The 23365-nt window shown below is 35.1% G+C and overlaps 3 protein-coding genes across 12 annotated transcripts in view; 2 read left to right on the top strand and 1 right to left on the bottom strand.

The window, feature by feature from the left end:
- Nucleotides 1-10386, top strand: part of LOC123707610 (protein fem-1 homolog CG6966) — a 120974-nt gene extending 110588 nt beyond the window's left edge. For 2 of the 5 annotated variants that reach the window (XM_045657827.1, XM_045657826.1), the window contains exons 13-14: nucleotides 9480-9691; nucleotides 10296-10386. In XM_045657827.1, coding sequence (XP_045513783.1) covers nucleotides 9480-9691; nucleotides 10296-10314 — 231 coding nt within the window. In that variant the 3' untranslated portion in view covers nucleotides 10315-10386. The remainder of the gene's footprint in view (nucleotides 1-9479; nucleotides 9692-10295) is intronic. The other 3 variants (XM_045657828.1, XM_045657829.1, XM_045657832.1) reach the window with 3 other exon arrangements.
- Nucleotides 10387-10414: 28 nt separating this feature from the next.
- Nucleotides 10415-23365, top strand: part of LOC123707611 (SKI family transcriptional corepressor 2) — a 30513-nt gene continuing 17562 nt past the window's right edge. For 5 of the 6 annotated variants that reach the window (XM_045657839.1, XM_045657837.1, XM_045657835.1 and 2 more), the window contains exons 1-2: nucleotides 10415-10461; nucleotides 23215-23308. In XM_045657839.1, the coding sequence (XP_045513795.1) occupies nucleotides 10451-10461; nucleotides 23215-23308 (105 nt within the window). In that variant the 5' untranslated portion in view covers nucleotides 10415-10450. Of the gene's footprint in view, nucleotides 10462-10508; nucleotides 10566-23214; nucleotides 23309-23365 lie in introns of those variants that run through there. The other variant, XM_045657838.1, reaches the window with a different exon arrangement.
- On the bottom strand, nucleotides 18384-18945 carry LOC123707614. The gene has a single exon (XM_045657841.1). The coding sequence runs from the start codon at nucleotides 18902-18904 to the stop codon at nucleotides 18413-18415; it is 492 nt and encodes a 163-aa protein (XP_045513797.1). The 5' UTR covers nucleotides 18905-18945; the 3' UTR covers nucleotides 18384-18412.

The raw sequence follows: 23365 nt of genomic DNA, 5'->3' as shown, positions 1-23365 counted from the left end.
AATAAACAACTCGTATTAAGAGTACTCCAATTTTTTATGGTACAAAGGCAAGCATAGATCCTCAAAAATTATTTTAATACATATGATATTTCTTTGATTCTTATATATATACATAATTTAACCAAAAAATATACATTATATGTACAACATAAATAGAAGTAAAGTGAGGCAGGTAGCATATTTGTTAATTAATTCCGGCACATTTTCAGCGGGTATTGTCTGGGCGGGCGGGAGGCTACGCTGGGCGGAGGGAGTCCTCGTTTTAACTTTCCGCGCTGCTGCTCCTACCGTTGCTCCTACTACTAGTATTTCAACGTATACAGTCGTAGAGAAAGTATTTATTATCAAAGCTGATCTTTTTTCCATGTTAAAATTGGAACATGATTATTATAATAGTATTGTCTTTTGTTAACGTAGCTTTTACACATTAAGAAGGCACTTTTTAAACGGATTGAAGCTATGTATTATTATTATAAACTTATAAATATTTACATAATTTTAAATTTTCCGACGTTTCGCGTGCTTTACAACGTGCGTTGTCACTGTGATCACGTCACTTCATCCGTTTAAAAAGTGTTTTCTTAATAATTATTATAAGGCATATGTAACCTTAGACATCATTTTTTTTTTTTTTTTTTTATAAAATAGGGGGCAAACGGGCAGGAGGCTCACCTGATGTTAAGTGATACCGCCGCCCATGGACACTCTCAATGCCAGAGGGCTCGCGAGTGCGTTGCCGGCCTTTTAAGAATTTGTACGCTCTTTTCTTGAAGGACCCTAAGTCGAATTGGTTCGGAAATACTTCAGTGGGCAGCTGGTTCCACATAGCGGTGGTGCGCGGCAAAAATTGCCTTGAGAAACGCTCAGTCGTGGAACGTCGGACGTCGAGGTGATACGGGTGGAATTTTGTATTTTGCCTCGACGTCCGATGCTGAAACTCAGCTGCAGGTATTAATCCGAACAACTCCTCTGAACACTCTCCATGGTAAATGCGGTAGAAGATGCAGAGTGACCCCACATCTCTACGCAACGCCAAAGGATCGAGCCGCTCGGAGAGGGATTGGTCATCGACGATTCGAACCGCTCTTCGTTGGATACGGTCAAGTGGAAGGAGCTGGTACTGGGGAGCCCCCGCCCAGAGGTGAGAACAGTATTCCATGTGGGGCCGTATTTGCGCTTTATAGAGTTGCAAGCGGTGGCCCGGAGTGAAGTACCGTCTCGCCTTGCTGAGCACACCAAGCTTTTTGGAGGCTAATTTAGCCTTTCCCTCCAAATGACCGCGAAACTGAACGTCGTTCGATATGTCAACGCCAAGTATTCCGATGCTGGCTGTGGCTTCAAGAAGAGTGTTTTCGAAAAGAGGAGTAGCGACAAAGGGTATTTTTTTCGCGGAAAACGCGCAAACTTGTGTCTTCTTGGGGTTAAATTGGACTAGGTTTAGTCTACCCCAGTCCGAGACTCCACGTAAAAGAGTTTCGACTTCAGACACAAGTTTGTTCCGGTACTCATCGACAACTGCCCGAGAAATACCTGCCCGGCCAGTGTAAAGAGTATCCCCAGTGCTGTCGTCCGCATAGCAATGAATGTTGCTAAGTTGCAACATGTCATTGATATGCAGAAGAAACAGGGTCGGGGACAGAACACAGCCTTGTGGGACCCCAGCATTCACGGGTTTAAGGTCGGAACATGCTCCGTCGACGACGACCTTGATGCTCCGATCGGCTAGAAAGCTGGAGATCCAGTCGCATAATTTCTCAGGAAGCCCGTAGGCTGGTAGCTTCGAGAGCAGTGCTTTGTGCCACACCCGATCGAAGGCTTTCGCTATGTCCAAACTAACCGCTAGTGCCTCCCCCTTGGACTCAATTGCCTCTGCCCATCTATGAGTAAGGTATACTAGAAGGTCACCAGCTGAACGACCACGACGAAAGCCGTACTGATAATCGCTAATCAGCTGGTGGCCCTCTAGATAACTCAAGAGCTGGCCATTAATAATGGATTCCATTATTTTGGAGAACAAGGAGGTTATTGCGATTGGGCGATAGTTGGATGGATCAGTGCGATCGCCTTTTTTAGGGATCGGATGTATCGAAGCGGTCTTCCAGCACTTCGGGACAGTGCCGAGCGAGTACAGGTACCGGAAAAGGCGCGTCAGGACCGGAGCCAACTCAGGAGCACATGTACGCAGCACAATTGGAGGGATACCATCCGGCCCGCTCGACTTATGAATGTCCAAGGAAGATAGTGCTCTGCGAACAGCACGTTGCTGGAATGTGATTTCCGGCATTGAGTTATCACACCGCGAAATCGCCGGTGGTGATCTCCCCCGGTCATCCAAAGTCGAGTTGGACGCAAAGAGACAGCCCAAGAGGTCGGCCTTCTCCTTCGCAGTGTGGGCGAGCGAGTCATCCTCTCTGTGCAGCGGTGGTATCGATGGCTGACAAAAATTCCCTTGTACAGCTTTGGCGAGAGACCAGAAAGCTCGGGTCCCAGAAGGGAGTTGGGCCAATCTCTCGCCAAATCTGGCGATGTGCTCTGACTTTGCCTTAGCGATTTCCCGTTTGAAGGACCTGGAGGCTGAGTTATATGCTTTTTTATGTTCGCTGGTATTGGCATCACGAGATATCGCCGCCTCCGCCCATGCATTAAAGCATTCTCGCTTTCGACGCGATGCCGCCTTGCAAGAACGCTTAAACCAGGGCTGTGACCTGCCACCGATCGGCACCGCAGAGAATGGAATAAAAAGTTCCATGCCCTGCAGAACCACTTCGGCGACAGAGGCAGCGACGGAATCTGGAGCTTCCGACGAAAAGCACATAGGCCCCCAAGGGTAGGACGCAAAGAAAGACCGCATCCCATCCCAATCTGCTGACCGATAGTGCCAAATACGATGACAACCCGAAAAACGGGGCGCGTAGTAGGCACAGTACTCCGGACCACACAATGATCCGATGAACCCAATGGCGGGTCAACAGAGACTTGATAGGTCTCCGGATGTGAGGTCAGCAGAAGGTCCAACAAAGAGGGTTTATGACCATCCACATCTGGTATTCGCGTAATCGCAGGGACCATTTGTGACAGGTCGTAAGCTAAAGCAAAGTCGTGAAAGGATCTTCCCGCGTGATCGGTGGTTTCCGAACCGAGCCAATCGGCATGGTGAGCGTTAAAATCGCCAAGTATCACGATTTCAGCGGTAGGAACCCCTTCGAGCAGGGAATCTGTAGCCATTTGGATGTGCTCAATGAGTCGCTCAGTTTCGGTATTTCCGCTATGGGACCTATACAGGCATGCGTAGAATCGCGGATGGTCATCGCAGTCTACGCGCAGCCAGAGGCTAGATAGGTCCCTTCCTTCAAGCGACCCGAGGCGACGAGAACAGATATCCTCTCTGACGTACACGCAAACTCCCGCCCGCGGCACAAATGAATGTTCCAATTTGTACCCCGGGTAGGAGAGGTAGGAAGTATCAGCCGGGAAGGATATCTGAGTCTCAGTAAGGAAGAATAAGGCCGGCTTCGCAGTTTCGAGGTGAAAGTGAACCGCGTTAAGATTAGAGTTGAGCCCCCTAACATTGGTAAAGTCCACTGAGAGCGTGGAAGGGGATGCCTTCGGTAAATTCTTCCGTTTGCTCCGAGATCGAAACTTATAGTTTTTTGAGCAGTTTTTGCCCACCCCAGAATACGAAGGGCAGCCTGTGCATCCACCACCGAATACTGATTGTTCCGATGATGGACGCTCAGAGGGGGATTCTCCACAGCGGAAACGTGTGGTACCCCCCTGGGGTAATCTCTGTTTAAACTGCATCTTCATATTCTGGGGGAGGGGGGAATTGATGGGCTCCGGGAGTCTCACTCACCGCACGAAACGCGAGTACAATAAGATGAACCTATTGCATCACTTCACGCCGGTTTTCTGTGAGACAGTGGTACTGCCCCGGTCGTGCCTGCCCGATTGGCTGAAGCCCGAAAGCAACAGCATGGCACTCCCACTAGGAGCATGGCACTCCCACTAGGAGCATGGCACTCCCACTAGGAGCATGGCACTCCCACTCCCATTATAATGTATTTCATTTTAAATTTAATTTTTTACGACGTTTCGAGTGCTTTACAGCGTCCGTGGTCACGGTGACCACGTCACTTCAATCCGTTTAAAAAGTGATTTCTTAATGATTATGATAAGGCATATGTAACCTTAGACATTATAATGTATTTCACATTAAATTCATTCACTGTATACTGGATTCGAAACTTCAAATGCACAGATTATATGTATTCATACATTCAATTTGTGGTTTCCAGAAGCTTAATTCCAAGAAAAAAAAATCGGCTTATAAAGGATATACGGTTCGCCTGCGTCGCTGCGTGGCATATTTTTTTTCTTCAGTTAAATAATTGTTTATATGACGTAGTAAGTGAGTTGAAAGAAAGATACGCCGGTGAAACATACATCAATTTACTATGAGTATATGAAGTTTATCTTATGAGCAGTGTAGTGCAGTCAGCCTCGTGGCTTTAGCCTGTGACTCTCATCACCGCTGTACACCAATGGACTTTCTTTCGATGTGCGAACTTGACGTTCGCTCGAACCGATATCGTGAGGAAACCCGCTTGCCTTACACGCAAAAAGTCGACGGCGTCTGTTAAGCACAGGAGGCTGATAACCTACTTGGCTATTATATTATGAAACAGATACAGATATCTGAGACCCAGACCTAAAAAAATTCTGATTTATTTTATTTTTATTGTCAGTATTGTTTTATTTATAGATTTTAATCCAACTGATAAAACGTAGGAAGCGTTCAGCCCAGACCTAGAGCCGAAGTATGACAAAGTAAAATTACCGAGACCTAAGGAACAATCATAGACTATTTTGTCAGTGAATGACCCAAGATTTAAAAAGAATATTTCTCATCGAGTTCCATTGTTAGTGGTAGTATATTCAATTAACCAGAGGTTGGGTAGAGCCTTCGCACTTTTAGTTATATCAGTCGAGAACGGTCTAAATACATTGTTTATTTGCATTCAATTAATTTATTGTATAAAATACTCTTTCCAGCTCTTGAAAAAACACAATGATTGTATTCGAGCCAAGTTGTTACACGTGGCTTTACAAATTCCTCCGCTGTGGCCGGTGCAATTTTAGCAAAAAACGTGTTGTATATAATATATACGACCGACGTTGTCCTGTACACACGTATTGCAAGTAAAAAATATTTAATATTGTAAATCATTCTCGACTCCACTTGAACACCAAAAAATTTCAATAAAATCTATCTAGCCGTTTATGAGTTTAATTACGAATATATTCGTAAAAAATAAAATTAAACATTTAGGTGAGATAATAATTGAATACCACCATTAACATGTAGGGGGATGAAAAATAGATGTTTTCTGATTACTAGCCGATATGCACACAAAATTTCACGCAAATCCGTGACACAAGAATTTTATATATAGATAGCAAGCCAGTGAAATTTTTATCATTTATAGCATTATTTATTTTCATACATATGTAAATAGGGAAATTTATCTTAATTCACATGCTACTTGAGTGCAATTCAATTTGCAGAACATTAAATAAACGAGTTTAATCGTGATTAACAAACCCATTTATTTAATACAAACTCTATGCCTATGTGAGAATAAAAGTTCGAGTTTCGTTCATAGGTAAGTGTCAAAGCTATAGTTTAGTGTTGCCATTTCAATATTTCCGTCTGCAATAGAACGAATAACAAATAATTGAATTCAAATTATTTTAGTAAGCTTAATACAGACATCATTTCAATTTTAAATTTTAAATACACTGCCGTCAGTCGTACATTAATGTCAAACGGATTTGTGTAAGGTATATTACCAGAAGAGAACGGAATAGTCTCAACAAACTGGTAATGGTAGGGACGAGTTATGGCTAATGCACTGAGACAAGCTGAGGATAGAGCGGTTTGGAGGCAGTTGACGCATCGTTTTGGTAATGAAGACTACGAAGAAGAATATTTAAGGAGAGCTATTGTAAACTTTAATAAGTATCAGACAGATTAATTGAGTGGTTGAAGTTTTAATGAACCAGAAAGATTTATATTTTATTAGAGACATACATTATAATCGTATAATAAGCGGGTATAAATTCGTAATCACCTCTCAATCACCCTTGAAATAAATTGTTAAGGATTATGTCAATTAAAGTAAACATATTGTGCGGAATGCCTTTTTAGTGAAATGTAAACTGTAAAAATCCGCAATTAATTGGCCTCACAACTTAGGGGGAAAGTAAAAAAATACATTTAAAACGATCGGAATAGGGACGATAATGGCGTGCGTTTGGCAATTAGTTGATAGATATGCAGGTATTGTGAATGCCACGTGTTACTGGTTTTTTCTATGGACGGCTTAATTTATTACTTTTTATAGACTGTTGCGAAATAAAATAGGGCTGATCAATTTAAAAGAAAGTATTGTTCAGACGCACAAATTTTTTGTTGTAACATTTTCGTTTACCACAATTATCATATATTTTAGAAAAGAGCAATAGCGATTATAAACATTATTTTACTATTTGTTTACTACCGGGAAATTGTAGTGGAGACAACCTACATTTAGAACTATCTATTCGGTATTTGAAGTTAATTTTACAATGAATATAATTTGTGTTAACAATTTTCTTAACCTACAAAGTAATACAAAAAATTATAAAAAAGCATGTTTTTGTTATTTAGATTTGGCGACTTTAATAAGCTGTATCTTCCAAAAGAACCAAATGAAAAGAGCTATCAACTTCAGTCACATATGTACATATTTAATTGTATTTTGAGGCATAAAGATTACATTATTCCGTGATTACTGTGTGCCCATAGCTAATCTATCTAAATATATATAATCTTTGTTATTAATTATATTTCCCACCTATTTTAAGATGATAGTTAGCGAGACAAACGAACAGCAATTCATTTATATGTATACATATATACATACTTCATTTATATGTCGGTATATAAGTACTTGAGAAAGTTTAGGGAAGGTCAAAATGGTGGGGAACATAAATAATAAGAATTCTAAAAACTAGAATTGAATTTTCCATTATTCCTAGCTGGGAAACATTTGATGTCTTTTTATAAATTAAAAATTGTCACTTGGTTGTCATATATTTATTTGTGTTTCATAGCTGTAGTATGAGGGCCGATCATTTTGACACATATATGTATGTGAGATTCACCGGGTCGTCTACTATATATTTTATATATAAAATCACAATTCACATATATCACTATTATAATATACGCTTAAAAAGAACAAACACACAAGCCTTACTTCGCAATTATTAAATAAGCGAAGGGTCGCAAGCATTGATACTCTATAAAATAGCGGCGTGACGACACTGGCTCATTATGTCACTTTTAACATCGCCACTTGAAAGTAGTGATGCGAATTATCGATAAATATAGCAAAATACAATAAATAAATTTTTTATCACTTTTTAAATTATATTACTCATTTAGTTTTGTAGATGAGTAGATGCATCCAATGGAAAGTCACTCCACATGCCAGCACCACAGCATAGATTCGCTCATAGCCTTAGGGCTCATAGCAAATACGCGAAGGAAAAAAAACATTACTTATTCAGTAAGACCTAAAGTGTACGCGTATTAAATAAAGCAACAGGTTTAAGAATTACAGGTGCTGCTTTTAAATTTGTCGTAGAAAATGTTTTTTTTTAAACATAAACAGGGGATAACGTAAACAAGAAGGCTGTCACTGAATAACATTGAAAACCTCAATGAAATTATCACAATTTGTCTTTAACATACATAAGCAAGGACACGCACTTTTGACATCACATTACTTTCATAATATTGCTAATCTATGACAACTATATTTTGTTTTTTTATCCGGCCAGTTGTAACTTACATCGTTTATGGAAATTATTGACATCACTATATACTAGGGGTCTCAACCCTTGCTTAATTTAATAATTGAGGGCTAAATCTTCAACAGACGGCATTTATCAACACCAACAGATTGCTATCGCGGTAATATTTCACGTTTTTATGAACCTCGTGACACAGGGATCTTGATTTTGATGTTTTTAATTGTCAAAATATAAACATTGTTTACAAAGTCGTATTTTTTAATAGTAATGTCTTTTATTTTTTTCTCTGTTTTGATGAGTCTGTAAGTTATCAGTTTGTTAATATGAATGGTTATATTATTATAATTATTATATTTTTACTATGTTCTTGTTGTTGTACGTTCTTTAATAAGAAAAAAGAGTGCTTAGCGATAAGGCCGCCGGTTGCACTATTTTTATTTTAATATTATTATTTCATTCTAGTGCAAAAACAAGTGTAAGAATAAACAATTCTTTTCATAGCTTAGAGTTGGTAATGTATTACTTTGTGTCGTACACTCTGATCAAATAATTATTAATTTTATTCATTGCCTACTATGAACGCTGAAGTTGAGGTGGTGTTAATTATATTCTTATATTTAATATCAACTAAAAAGACGTCAAAATGTTGAACCGCTAACCATAACATTTGAATTCGTTGGGTTTTTATCAGTTCAACACTAAAATATTTGTTTATTTTCACATTCTGAGATGTGTTAAATTCGGACCTAGACTGCATACAGAAAGATTTCCCCATTCAATAGACGAGACGAAACCATTCTAATTAGTAAAGTCACGTTAGTCTTAAGCGCTAAATAAATAAATAAATCAATGGCGCTACAACCTTTTTAGGTCTTGGCCACAGATTCTGTATCAGTTTCATGACGGTTTGTTAATCGAATAGGCAAGTTGGTGATCAGCCTTCTGTACCTGACGCAAGCCGGTTTCCTCACGATGTTTTCCTTCACCATTCGAGCTAATGTTAAATGCGGACATAGAAAGAAAATCCATTGCTGCACAGCCGGGGATCGAACCTACGACCGACCTCTGGGATGAGAGTCGCACGCTGAAGCAAGTAAGTAGTGTGTAGTGTTATTGGGCAGTAATGTTAATTATATTTTTTTGTAAGTTAGTTAGTTTTAAATTACTTATTAGTCTTATGTTAGGCTAGATTGTACCTAATGTTAAATTGTGTCTTTCTGCAGAGAGAACATAAAAAAAATGTATCAGAAGACACAGAAATAACAACAAAAATCGAATACATCAACTCTCTAATATTATATATATAGATATTTTTCTATTGCCCTATTGGTATACCCGATTTCTTGGTTATAAATATGAAAAAATATAAGGATACATTCGACGCAAACAAATATATACGCAGTAGCAGCAAGTTGATTAATTAACACGCTACGACATATCTCGTAACAGTTTGTAGCGAGCGTAGCAAATTCAACGAATTGTTTGTCGTGTCTTAAAGAGTACATACCAATGGGGCTATAACCTTTTAGCCCTAGGCCTCAGATTTCTGTATGTGTTACTTGATCATTTCTTATAGGCCTAACACACACCGTCGAATTAATAGGTCTAAAACATTCCAGGTTTCTCACAAACATTTCTTTCACCGTACGAACAAGTGGGCATATAGAGAGAAAGTTGGTGCACAGCCGGGCTGTCAAATCAAACCTTTGATTCCAAGGATGGGAGTGCATGTGGAAATCACTAGACCAACACTGCTCAGTGATCACTGCTTAAAGAGTATAGCAAGCCATAATGTGTTAATCACAAATGACGCGCATTTCATAAAATATTGGTATGCTGTCTGTTGTGTGTTTTTGTTTTGTTTACTAGCCAATAACATAGCATCTAAGAATTGCTACTCACCTATTTAACTAAATATAGATTTAAAAAAATATTTTTTCTACAGAAGGTGCAAATAGGTCGCCCATGACCTAACACAGTCAGAAGGTTCGCAAGTACGTTGCCAACCTTTTAAGACTTGTTACGCTCTTACATTTAAGGACCTTAAGTAGTATTAGTTTGAAAATACTTGAAATAATAATTAATATTATCTAGTACTACTATTATTTAATTTGCCAACAAATTTTAGTTGTATACAAACATTTTAGATGTATTTGAAGCAGTTCTACATGACTTCTTTCAAATACTTTAATATATAGAATTTCCTAGTTTAAGGTCTTTATATCACCCACATCAATACCGCGATAAACTTCTTCTCATTGAATAAGCTGTGGTACACAAAAAAGCAAATATACAGCTAACAACAAACAGGACCTCAAACCGAACAAAATGAGCATTTACAATTACAACATAAACAAAACAGACCACGAGACCGCACAATCGAATGACACGTTAATCGAATCAGTGAATTAATGACATAGTAATTTCAATCACAGCATTAATTTGTCGCTTTAAACAACCCACCATTCGCCCAATCGATATATGCGACGGCGGAGGCGGCATCGGTAAATAAGGTTCTACTCGCGGTGTGATTGGACGATCACAGCTGGGCGGGCGTGTCTTGGTGGCAGGGCGGGGCGCTGATTGGTCGATGGTTGAGGGGTAAGTTTATTCAGTATGTCGATGTAAGTGACAGTGACAGGTCATGTTTTAATTTTGTTTAGGTGGTAGAGTGGTGACTGAACTTAGATGTAAAGTGGATGTAGGTAAGTGTATAAAAATATTTTTATGTCGTTATTTATTAAAATATAATAAAAAAATTATTAAAGGGATTTAGATTGTTTTAATTTAAATAAACAACTCAACAAAATATTAGCAATTTTTATTTAAAAAATGCTAAATTTATATCTATTTCTTCGACTATCAAGTATATATTTTTTTTAATCCTTGAATATTTTTGGTTTTTATTGAAATCGTATATTTTTTTCTATGTACCGCATGTCTGTCTATTACATAAAGCTTCAAAATGTTTAATTTAGATAATTTTCTGCAAGGAAAATTTAATTTTTCTTTTAACTTTTTTATAACTCTTTACTATGTCATCGACAGCAATTTCTATGAAGAGGATTAATGATTTTAAATTATTCATTACATATCTTGTCAAGATTTTCCATTCTGTTAGCGTCTCGGAAATAGTTTTAATTTGGAAATGAAAGTCAGTAATGTCTTTTAACCTCGCTTTATACTGACTTTTTTATTTTATGGTGCATTTATCACTTACTTAATACTCAAAGTAAGTTTTATATCTGTACGAGATAAAACGGTTCAGGTTTAGAGAAATGATTAAAAATGCAAAATCTATTCGACCCGAACACTGGATATAGTTACTGGAATTAAAAGCCTTGGTGATAACCTTTTATATATGTCAAAGTATAGTATTTATAATGAGCGTAGCAATTTTTAAAAGACCGGCAACGCACTCGCGAGCCCCGTGGCATTGTCCATGGGCGGCATATCACCTAAAAAAATTCACTGAAATGTCGTATTACAATTCTACGTTGTGTAAACTTTTGAATACGACTGCACACTCCAAAAATCAATATACGTATACTCGTATATGATTAGGTTTAAAGGATTAGTTTTAGGCAACTATTATCGTTTCATTTTTAACTACCCTTAAAAATTCTAATAAACATATGAGTATTAGATTGTCGTGTAAGCATTATTATTTATTTGGCCCACTATTTATTCGTTGCTAATTATTTTTACAAACAATTAACAGTGTTAACCTCGTGGAAATATATGCCTTTAATTTCTATATACGCAATTAAAATTTGTTCGATGAAGGCATATCTTACGGAAACTATCACTTCGACGTCTGTCGTTTTACAAACGGACCGTTTCTTAAGGAATTTTTTGCCGCGCACTACCATTATGTGGAACCAGCTGCCTACTGATATATCCGAACCAAGTCGACTTAGGGCCCTTAGAGAAAAGGACGTACCAATTCTAAAATGCTTGCTTACCAGCCTTCTGGCAGTGTGAGTGTCCATCTATCACCTGTATCACTTAACATCAGGTGTAGGCTCACCTGCCTGTTTTTCTTATATTACATTTAAAATAAATGTGTCACAGTACCGATTAATCTTGAATCAAACTCGAAAAGATATCATTATTTGAGGCGAAACGCTATTTTCATAGAATACTTACACATAATTTGTATTAACGTAAATGTCTACTTGAAATAAACAAGACAAGATTTAATTTGATCCCTTCAAATATAAACGTGTTGTTTAAAGAGCGGGGATCCCCCGGGTTCGTAATTGAAAGACAAACAGGGGCGGGACAACTCATTATTATAACATTAACTTAATTCCGCTTAGGCTATTATTCTTTGGTTGACTCTTGCGTTTCGATTTATATATCAAATTTCAAAATTAATTACATAAAGTACTTGTAGTCATGCGACTCTCAAGCGCGGTCTTTACTTGGTCGTAGTACTTTTAATGCAGCGATGAAGAAAGGAAACAGGCATATCTCGATCTATATCATGTTTCCGGTACACATGTCTGATCATGTTCTTGTCCATAAAAGATCAAAAAACGGATGCATTCGAAAGACCAAAATTCTCAGCTACTATATTTCTTAATACAACAGTTTAATCACATAGGATACATATCACAAATACCACAAATTATTTTAATTCATAATGTAAGATACTTAAATATGATTTCATAGCGTAATTTTGCAGCAGACGTTGCTTTGAGAGGAAATTATAATGTCAAACCATTATTAAAGTCAGCGGGCGTTTATGGTGCGTTTGTCGGTGATATGATATTTAATTATTTTGAGATAGTGTAGTTAAGCCTCAAACACAATAGGCACAGAAATGTATGCGCGTTCAGGGTAAATAATTGTACTTACCATTATTTTATGGACGAACACGAGATGTGACCGTCGGCTGCGGTCCGACTGTGTGTGTGTAAAAAGGTTATTATAATTCTATTGGGAATTCAATTAACGAAGTAACCAGTCAGTAAAATTATTGAAAATTATTTTTGAAGTGAAACTTCTTTATCGGCGTTGTAAAAAAAATTACCGTCACATTTTTCGGTTACGCGTCATATTATTCCGTTTTTGTCTTGTCCCTGCTACTGTTGATTCGAAGAGATTCGAAGCCATTAATAACAAAAATATATAATAACGATAACAATGATAGTAATAATTCTATTACAATTTATGAAATTCTGTAATAATCTTAGTAGTAATAAGGTAAAATTAAATAATTGTATTATTTGTATTCATGTCTATGATAATAAAAACCTTTTGTAAAACTGTATCTAATTTAACTTTATTTAACCAATTTCTGTAAAGTTGCATATAGTAGATCATTTTTGAAAAATAAGGTCATAAAGAAGTTTCACTTCTTACGTGTGTACACTAGAACACGCACACATTTTTCATTATACACTCTGTTGATCATGGCTTTGCCTTGCAAAAATCATTCAAGTCATTTATAAATCTTATTGAATTTACGTTTAAGTAATTATTAATTAACATAATAATAATAATAATCATTTAATTGTACGTTCGTTGCAGGCCCAATGCAAAGAATTTGGTATACCTTTTTTATATGAAAGGCAAACGAACCGACGGAGCGGCCACAAAATGCTCTTATTTATTATTATCATTTTATAACTACGTCATCACATTATTAAAATTAATTACTATATCGTAAAAATTAATATATTCATCAATATGTTTCAATTAAAATCATTAACAGAACTTTGAGAGCGCTCTGTAGTATATCATTAGCATTATTGTATGAAAACTTGTGTTGTCAATTACTTTACCGTATTAACATATACGAATAATTAAGATATTGGCATGGTATTTTATACAACCAGTAAGAACATAATTCCTACCCAAATTCGCCCGAAGCAAAAATCAAATTCAATTTTACTTGGAAATTTATCATCGCAACACAAGTTAAAACCCGACGAAACTTTAAACAAGCTAACATAATAAAAAGTATAAAACATGCAAATTGCCGCTGATTTTATTTACAAAAGTAATTGAATAGCTTGGCGAAATGACATTCGCAAGTTGATTTCATGAAAATTACTTTCTACTCCACATTAACTCCGCACCCTAAAAATGGCTGTATTGTATAAAAAACTTTGGGCTATAGTATTTTGATTAAGGGTCATTATAGGCGTCCACGTCTTCCGTGTTTCTTTAGCCTAAATTATATTAGGGTAGTAAAAATTTATCATTCTAGTTCATATATTTGATTGTATGAATTTTTAACTGATTTCGAATGAGGTTATCCAATGCGACCGTATTATTTTATTAGCGTTCGCGAATAATTTCCTTGTTTTGATGATTCTTTTTTCGTTGGTATTAAATATACATAAAGAAATAAAATGCATTGTTGTCTATATCTCCATTATTTTATTAATGACATAATTTATAATGTAGATAGTATAATGTTTGTTCTTTGGTAATATTTTCAATCGAAAGTAGGCTTCCAGTCTTTTCTTAAAGTTGTTGAAAGTTTCTGATGCTCCTAGTGGTTGAAATTGTATTTTAGGTATGCTCTCACGTACCTGCTGCTGGTCATGCAATTGTTGTTCATTATGACGTTGCGCTCGCTGTTGTTGTTCTTGCTGTCGTTGTTTTAGTTTCTTTTTCGTTAATGGTTTCGTGATAATTGTTGTGTACAGCTCTTCGAAATCGTATCTGTACTTCTGTTCTTGCTCGTAAGCGGTCTCGTCATGCTGGCCGACGGTGTGGACTTCGATCGATTGCTGAAGCTCTCGCAGAGACTTTATCGCTGTATTAAGGATCTCAGAACGAGCATCGATGTCCTCGTCAGACATCGACGCCTTCTATGTTACATATTTTTCTATTCTAGTGAGTAACCCTCATTGGGCTATTTTTTTTTGCTTTTTCCATCATTAATATCGTGATCGTGGGTTTAAAACTCGTCGCCAATATTAAATATACATAAAGAAATAAAATGCATTGTTGTCTATATCTCCATTATTTTATTAATGACATAATGTTGACACATTATTGATTATAATCTCACTGGCTTACCGGCCAGTAACTTTATTATGAAAGAGGCGATACACAACAGTTGGAAAGAAGATATTTTAATGACGGTATAAGGAAAGTAGGGATTTATGATGGCATCCCAGAGAAATCTAAGGGCAACCCTTACAAAATTATGAATCATTAAAAATAATAAAAATATGAAATGATTCCTTTGATAGTCTCTTTTATTATAGTTTAAATTATTTGCTAGTCGTGATATTAGAACATGTCTTACCATTACTTAAAAGGCCAGCATCGCACTTGCGAGCCTTCTGGCAATGTGAATATCTATGTATCGCTTAACATCAGTTGAGCCTCCTGCCTGTTTACCGTTGTTATAAAGTGAATACTCTTTCGATAGGAAATTTTAACATGCATTCGTCACGAAACTTTTTTTATGAATCGGGAATCGCTTCTAGGTATTGAAATATTATCAAATAGTGTAAAATTAGTAATGTGTAGACGGTGTTCGCGGAAAGAGAACTGAAACGCTCTAAAGCCAAGACTAATTGCACATGCCTCGGTGTTTCGAGTTTTATTAGTTGCTTTTCGGACACGCAGCTACATAACGGTACTTTCAGTCATTATTACGGAATAGTCCTTTTATCCAAGGTTGTGTTAGAGCATTCATTCCTTTAACCACACACTTATAATAGGTGTCGATTAATACTACATATTTATGATGCCCCCGCGAACTTCGCTATAATATATTAAAAAAAAGCAAAATCATATAGGTAACACAATGTAAACTTATGAACGTCAAAAAATAAAATGTATATGAAATGCTTCTAATTTTACATGTCCTGCCAGTTCTCAAATCAAGCGCGTAGAACGGAAGAAAAGAACTGGCAATAAACTCTCCGCCACTACTTTTAATTATTTTACACAAGGTTTGTAAGGAGTTGCAACCATTACAGCATATTCCACATGTCATCTTAAGTAACTAATAATACAAAAATAAATAAAAAACAAAGCTTTGTCCTCTATCTATGGAATATTTTGCGTATCCCCAACAGACTTCGCTTTTCCGGAATAAAAACCTAAATATTAAATAAAACTATTTTCGTTCCAATTATTATCTCCATAAAAACCTCAGAGTTCAGGGAAATAAATTAAATAAAAAACTGGGATTGGTCGAGTCATCTTCAAGTTTTAGCAATATATTTTGCAATTTATTCTTATACTACTGTACTGTACTTTTTCCCCTATTTTGCTCTATTCATTGACAAAACGCATACATAAATAATGATCGCAACATCGCTCCATTAAACAAACTACCTTAAATTCTAAAGCAAAATTAATTCAATAGCCGCTGTATTTACGCTGTACTTTGTTCGTATAATTGGTGTCGACGAGCGAAGACAGAGACTTAATTTGAAGATTAATATTTAATCCGCTTCGAATGACGAACTCTCCTGTTTAACTTTCAAATATAAATAGAACTCGTTTTATTGTTTTAAAATTTCAATGTATGATATTAATTTAAGCAATTATAGTCCCGTAGTAGATACTTCTTTGGGTTTTTGAGTTTTAGTAGGAAATTGTTTTGTGTTGGATCGTACTAGAGATAATATTTAGAATTTGCAATTGAAATAATTATAAAATGTTAAGGTTTTTAAACTAATCGTTTTACTATCTTACCGACGTGTTGAAAGTATATAAATTAGCTATAATAACAATAACATGCGCTAATCTTTCTGTTATAAATTGAACACTTGGATGTGTTTAAGCTTAAAATAAGAGTTTAAAATCAGTTCTGAATTCCACCATAAATTCCCTTTTTAACACAAACTGTAATTGGATCAATAAATAATTCAAGTTGAGCCACGAACTATCTAACAAACGGTGGAGCGTAACAAAGTCACAATTGGGGGCGAACGGGCACAACTGGTATCTCATAAAGATTAAATAGTATACGTACAGCCCTCACAGGAACACTTTCATTGAATGCTTGAGAAATGATCGGATTTTTGTACGATGACCATGCTTTAACTTCTGTAGTGGTTTGTACCAATATAAACATTTTTAATCAAGGATATTTTAGCACATATTAATGTTTCTTAGGTTCATAATAGGGTTAATGTAAATACTATACTGAATTTAATGCATGCATTTTTCTTATATCTATCTTATAAGCTAAATATTTCTGCTATATAGAATAAATGCTGCTGTTAAATATATTGACACTTTTTCTATTACTAGTAATTAGTATTCTTTATTCCTTGAAACATTCATCAATATTTAAAAAGATACAAACATTTTAAATTTTATATAAAAATAATTGTATTTTTCTCTTCAAGGGCCTCTTATGTAAATAGGTCTCCTCTAACTGGCTCCATCTCTCTTATCTCGAGAATTTTTCCCCCAACATTCGATACCAACTGCTTAAAGATCGTTAACATACCGTGCTGCAAGCAATAGTACTATGAAATTATAATAAAATAACGGACAGTGTTTCTCTGGGTTTCTTATCACCGGTGATTGATTGTGATTGGCACTGTAACTTTGGAGCGCTAAATAAATAAAAAGAAACTTCAAACATAATAAAAAAAAAACTATGAAAAATCACTTAAGATTCATTTAATTAGTTAACTAGTAAAATAACACTTGATATACTAATGACTGATTACAAATATGCGTCAAGTAAATTAAAGGGTGATATTTTTACAAATTATTGACATAAAATATCTCGGATAATACAAAAGTAAACTCACGATAGTTGTAGTTCGTTTGGGTGGAGTGTCCCCTTTATTTTGGGATTATCCGCAGAAATGTGCAACATGTCAATACTACGATCGGCGGTTTGTTGACGATTCGGCTTGTTCACAGCTTTTAAAGGCGATTTCAAAACATGTTATGCTGGCACAGATTACCATCTTAATTTAAATTGTTTTCGTCGTCAATAAAACATTGAGCCTGCGATTGAGGTTTTGTGCAAAGCGATCATAACTAATAAAAGCTGTTTCTTTGATTTTATATTCTTTAGAGCACCAGATTTACATTTTATTTTATTTTATTTGAGTAGCCAACAACATCATAAATTACAAAACCGACTGTATAATTAACGAAGAATTGTAAACTGCCTACTCTAGTAAAATATAAGACTTATAAAAATTGGTGTCTGTGCGATCGTTAGTCTTCTGTATCAATTAAATATACAATATTTTGTACGAAACGTCGTACGAAACTAAAATAATCGAATTAATCAAGATCTATTTCAATTAATTTTATATAAAAATTGTACTTCAAATATTAATAAAGCGAAGATTTATTGGCACAGTTTCTACAAATCACAGCTTGGGATTAATTAATTTTATCGTATTTTCCGCCTCAACTGTGAGTAGGTATTTCTAATCTATGTGTGCATGTGAATATTTCCAAAATATATAATTTTGTTAAGGCTTCGTTTCAATAAAAATGTCAAATTGAGAAGATAAATCATAAAAAAATTTACTTTCAAAATATTTGAGAAATAATAGAACAAAAACTGTTTATCGCTTCCAAGTTTAATAATCTATTTAGCATACAAAACCGAAGATTTAAAACCTCTTTCGGCGTAATCGTCCATTTTTCTGTTAGTTATAAACGGGAAACCTTTTTGGCCTGGTAGGACCAGGGGCTTAGATTTTACAACGCGAAAACCGCCTTTTTTAGTCCAGTCATTACCACTATACTTAAAATAATAGTGGGTGCATAAAATTCCTACTGTAATCAGCCCCAACTTGCCTGCTATATAGCGATAATCAGCTGCTCTATTCTCTCCTAAGATTCCGGATAGAACTCCGAAGGTAACATCAAGGGGGAAGCGATAGATGCGCCGGATTGGGTTAGTTCTCTCCCTCCAGTACTCCTCAACATAGGCAGGTTCGTTTGGGGACAGGATTTGGTCTTGAAGCCACTGCTTTCGCCATTGTCTTTCAACTTCGGTCATACCAATACATCTCTCTCTTTCCGAGGCAACGCGTCCAGCGATTGGGAAGGGTTTTACGCCTGCTGTTTGTGCCATTTTTGGGTATTTATTTCGACAATAGTTTCACGATATTGACAGACAACTGACGTGTATTTTATGTCATAATTACATATTATTTTTTATCTATGCCCTCTTTGTACATAAATAATACGCGTAGTAGTACGCAGATATATTTATTTTTTAGATACTATAAGCGAAGGACTTTTCCTTGAAATACACGGCGAACAAACAATGTTCTTTTACATTGCCCATATTCGCACCGTCCTGTCACGACCTGGAGCAACAGACACAGATGACTCATGAGAGTAGACCGTAACGGCCTACTATCACCTACTTCTTAACGAAGCACAGACCGTGCCTGTAATAGAAGCGCAACACGAAGTTTTTAGTAACATATCAGAGATTTAAGAAAGTCCCTGGACACAATCACAGCCTTGTTCTATTATTTTCTGAGTAAAATCCTAAACATAGAGAATAATAATTTATTTTACAATACTGCTACACTTCATATAAAAAAAATTGTAATGGATTTTCATAAAAGATTTCAGATAATCGTTGTAACCATACAGAAATAAAAATCTTACATATTTATAATATACGTAAATGCTATATTTTACTAAAACTAATAAATTATAATTATAAAAAAATTATAATTAAATAAAACTTTACCAATAAATAGTTTTCTATATACGATACAAATAGTAAAAAAGTTAAACATACTTCAATACTTTGATTCAAGTACCATAAATAATAGACGTCTGCGAATACGATTAGTTCCATAACAAGTGTGCTATCCTCTCGGGGAAAGCAGGGTTACGGGTAACATCACCATATGGCACTTATAAGGGATAATTATGTATTGCGAATCAGGAATACTCACAGTTGGGGCGGAAAATATGATGAAATTAATTAATCCTAAGCTGTGATTTGTAGAAATTTTGGAAATAATATCTTCGCGTAATTAATATATTTATAATGATTCTTTATACCAGACAATTTCACTAAAAGAGGCTTTATTTGAAGTACAATATTTAGATAAAATTTATTGAAATAGACCTGGATTAATTCGATAAATTTAGAAAATATACGTAACGTTTCGTACAAGATATTGTATATATTTATCACTAGAAATTAAGTGTAACGGGAACAGACAGATCACCTTCTTGTGGTGGTGGTCTTCCATTACTGGAGTTAGCCGTCAGTTTGTAAAGAGAGTCTAGTCCTGTGTCAGATGCAGCAGGGCTTACGCAGACGCAATACCCATTCACTCCTTAACGAAGCCATGACTTTTTCCGTCTTCCAATACGCTGTTACCCTGGATTTTACGCATTTTAATTAATTGAAGATGTTAGTGGTCATGTCTGATCAGTAAAAGTTTGTTATATGTTCCAATTCGATTAAATACTTTCTCGACCAGCACCTGGATAGAGCATGCTTCAATAATACCACATCTCAAATGCTTCTAAGCGCCGGCGGGTATCTTATTTTATAGTCCAAGGTTCACAGCCGTACAAAACAATTCACTATATCAAAGGAGAATTATGACTCGGAGTTGAATTATCAAGTAATCAGCACAAATAGCTATATAGTATATAACATTCAAAATTTAACTATATTATATTCAGATCTGAATGATAGAACACAGTTTTGTTTTAAGTTTAAATAAGAGAAGAGTTGAAGAATATTATTATAACAATTTAGAATTTCCATAAGGAACATAATTTATATTCGTTTCGCCACAATTTCTATCCCCAACAAAAAAGTAACATATGCAATTATTAATGTAATGCCATTTTGTGTAATCAATTCTGTGCGCTTGCGACCCCAACAAGTTAACTGTTCACGCCCTTCGATATGGTCACATCTTTAATCGTTTTTCTTTTATTACACAAATTGTTAGTTTTTATAGTAATTTTTGTTTGTAAGTTGCAAGCATTTGCGGGTAACGAATATTTATAAAAAATCATTTTAATTAAATAAATTCCTTTTATTTTATTAGATATATAATACAATTAAACAATATTTACAATAATAATTAAAATAATTAAGTAAAGGAAAATCAAAACAAATTCAAAAACATTTTGTCCCTGTGGCAGTGCACCTTTAACGCTGGCAGCATTTCCTAGCTGTATTGCGATACATATTATACATTAATTTTGATGTTAATTCTTTCCGTAGCGTAAAAATAAACTAATCAATACAATTCCCTTATAAAAACTAGATTAAGTTCAAGAAAGAAATTATTATTTAAGTGTGTTTTGAAATCACTTATATAAGGATTTATATAAATATACACGCTTTATACGTAATTACAACATCGATAAAATAGATATTTCCCAACAAATGTTTACAGTACAAAAAAATCAAAAGCGGACTGACATTCGGGACCCTATTCAAAAATTTGATTTATATTTTTGTTGACTGTATGTTTTGTCGCTTTTAAATGAGTCACTTGAATAGAGGGGTTTGAAATCGAAAGATCAAACATTTTAAATCGGCATTGACCACTTTAAAATGACTTATTTTAATTGATTGCATTAACAATCTTTGGTAGTATGTAATTTATATTAGTTTTATTTCACGTAAAAAATATCTTTTGAAGATGTAAGTTTACAGACTCAGATGTAAAACCTACATAAAAGTAATATAAAATACAGTGTGCAAAAAAAATATGTGCGTGTACTAGTGTACACACGTAAGAAGTGAAACTTCTTTATGACCTTATTTTTCGAAAAATTATCTACTATATAGAACTTTACAGAAATTGGTTAAATAAAGTTAAATTAGATAAAGTTTAACAAAAGACTTTTATTATCATAGACATGAATACAAATAAAACAATTATTTCAATTTACCTTATTACTAAGATTATTGCAGAATTTCATTAATTGTAATAGAAACATTGTTATCGTTATTATATATTTTGTTATTAATGGCTTCGAATCAACCATGGTAGAGACAAGAAAACGATGGCGCGTAACCGAAAAATGTGACGGTAAACTATTTCCGATAAAGAATTTTCACTTCAATATAATATGTTAGATTTGAAAACCGTTTGTATAAATGTTACCATAGCATAGTCTTGTTTAGGAGCGCGACAATTGTATACAAAATAGATAACTTACTTTTTATGTTGCGTAACATTAGGCTGACTAATATCTGACGGTCATTAGCTACTGTAAAGAGTGTATCTATTGTTGATAATATATAAATGACTATTACTGAAGTGATGGACACCTACGTTCTCATACTTAAAAAGTTGTAGTTAGTTTTTTGGTAGGATTCAAAGCGCGTAACTGCGTCTTAACTTTAGGTCTGATTTAGAGACAAATAACTTTTGACATCTTAATTAGTGGTACACTAAGTATGAAAACTCTTCGATCATAGGATTTTAAAAGATAGAAGTTCGATTTCGATTGTATTTCTAATCCATATTTAGTTTTAACAGTTCGCGCTAATTCTCGATGCTTAGGATGACATTTACACATGAGAAGCGAACTAAATCCCGTGTCTCAATATCCAATACATTTTTTTAAATCTCTTCTAAATTTAAGCCTACCGTTGAAAGACAATGCAAACTAGCACTTCCTGTCAACTGTCAAATGAATAATTTTGACAGATTCTTTACGCGGATAAAATCTTCAAATATCTTAATCGGCATGTTTATGGCGATTGGCAATAGCTTAGTGATAAATTACCAACAGCGCCCCGACGGGGCGTTACACCCCCGTTTATAAAACCAATTGATATTCGATACAGTATATTCACACGCAGCTTGTCAATTTGTATTAATGATCCTTTATAGGGAATCACGCAAAAATCGGAATAGTTGTTTTATTATGCGGCAAAATTAATAACGCGCAATAATAGCTCCATTTATTTTAATTGCAACATATTTTTGCTTTGTGTAATTCTTCTCACCTATAAATATATAATAAATTATAAACTAGCGCTATAACCTTTTTGAGATTTCAGGGTAGCAGGTGATCAGCCATCTGTGCCTAAAACACACCGTTGTATTAGAAGAAATATAATGCTAATGATAAAACTTTAATTAATCACATAAAAATAGACAGAATAAAATGTCAGAAAATAAAGTAATACTTTGCTTAGTGGCTCCCTTCGTGTACAATTTATAGCAACGATACACAATTGTTTTTAAATGCAACATTAATCTGAGACCTATTTAAATAAATATGACTGTGAAGTGTGTATTAAAAGGCCGGCAATGCACACGCGAGACCCTTGGCATTAAGTGTCCATGGACGACATTTAACATCAGGTACCTGTTTGCCACTGTACTATAAAAAAAGAAAACATCTCTTACTTTTATCATTTTATTATAGGATGGAGGCAACGAACTTGGCTTTATCTCCACGAGAAACTCTCAAATCTCGACCTGAACATAAATCTATGGATATAAACAGCAAACCTAATCAAGTAAGTTAACAGTCGTTATCCTTGGCTTGAGAATTAGTTAAATTTTCGCCTCACTAC

Source organism: Pieris brassicae, chromosome 3 (assembly GCF_905147105.1).
Source record: "Pieris brassicae chromosome 3, ilPieBrab1.1, whole genome shotgun sequence".
NCBI classification, from domain to species: Eukaryota; Metazoa; Arthropoda; class Insecta; order Lepidoptera; family Pieridae; genus Pieris; species Pieris brassicae.
This window is presented reverse-complemented; position numbering and strand designations above follow the sequence as displayed.

Excerpts from the sequence above, each read along its gene's own strand:
- LOC123707614 (XM_045657841.1), bottom strand. The coding sequence starts at position 18,904 with ATGGCACAAACAGCAGGCGTAAAACCCTTCCCAATCGCTGGACGCGTT.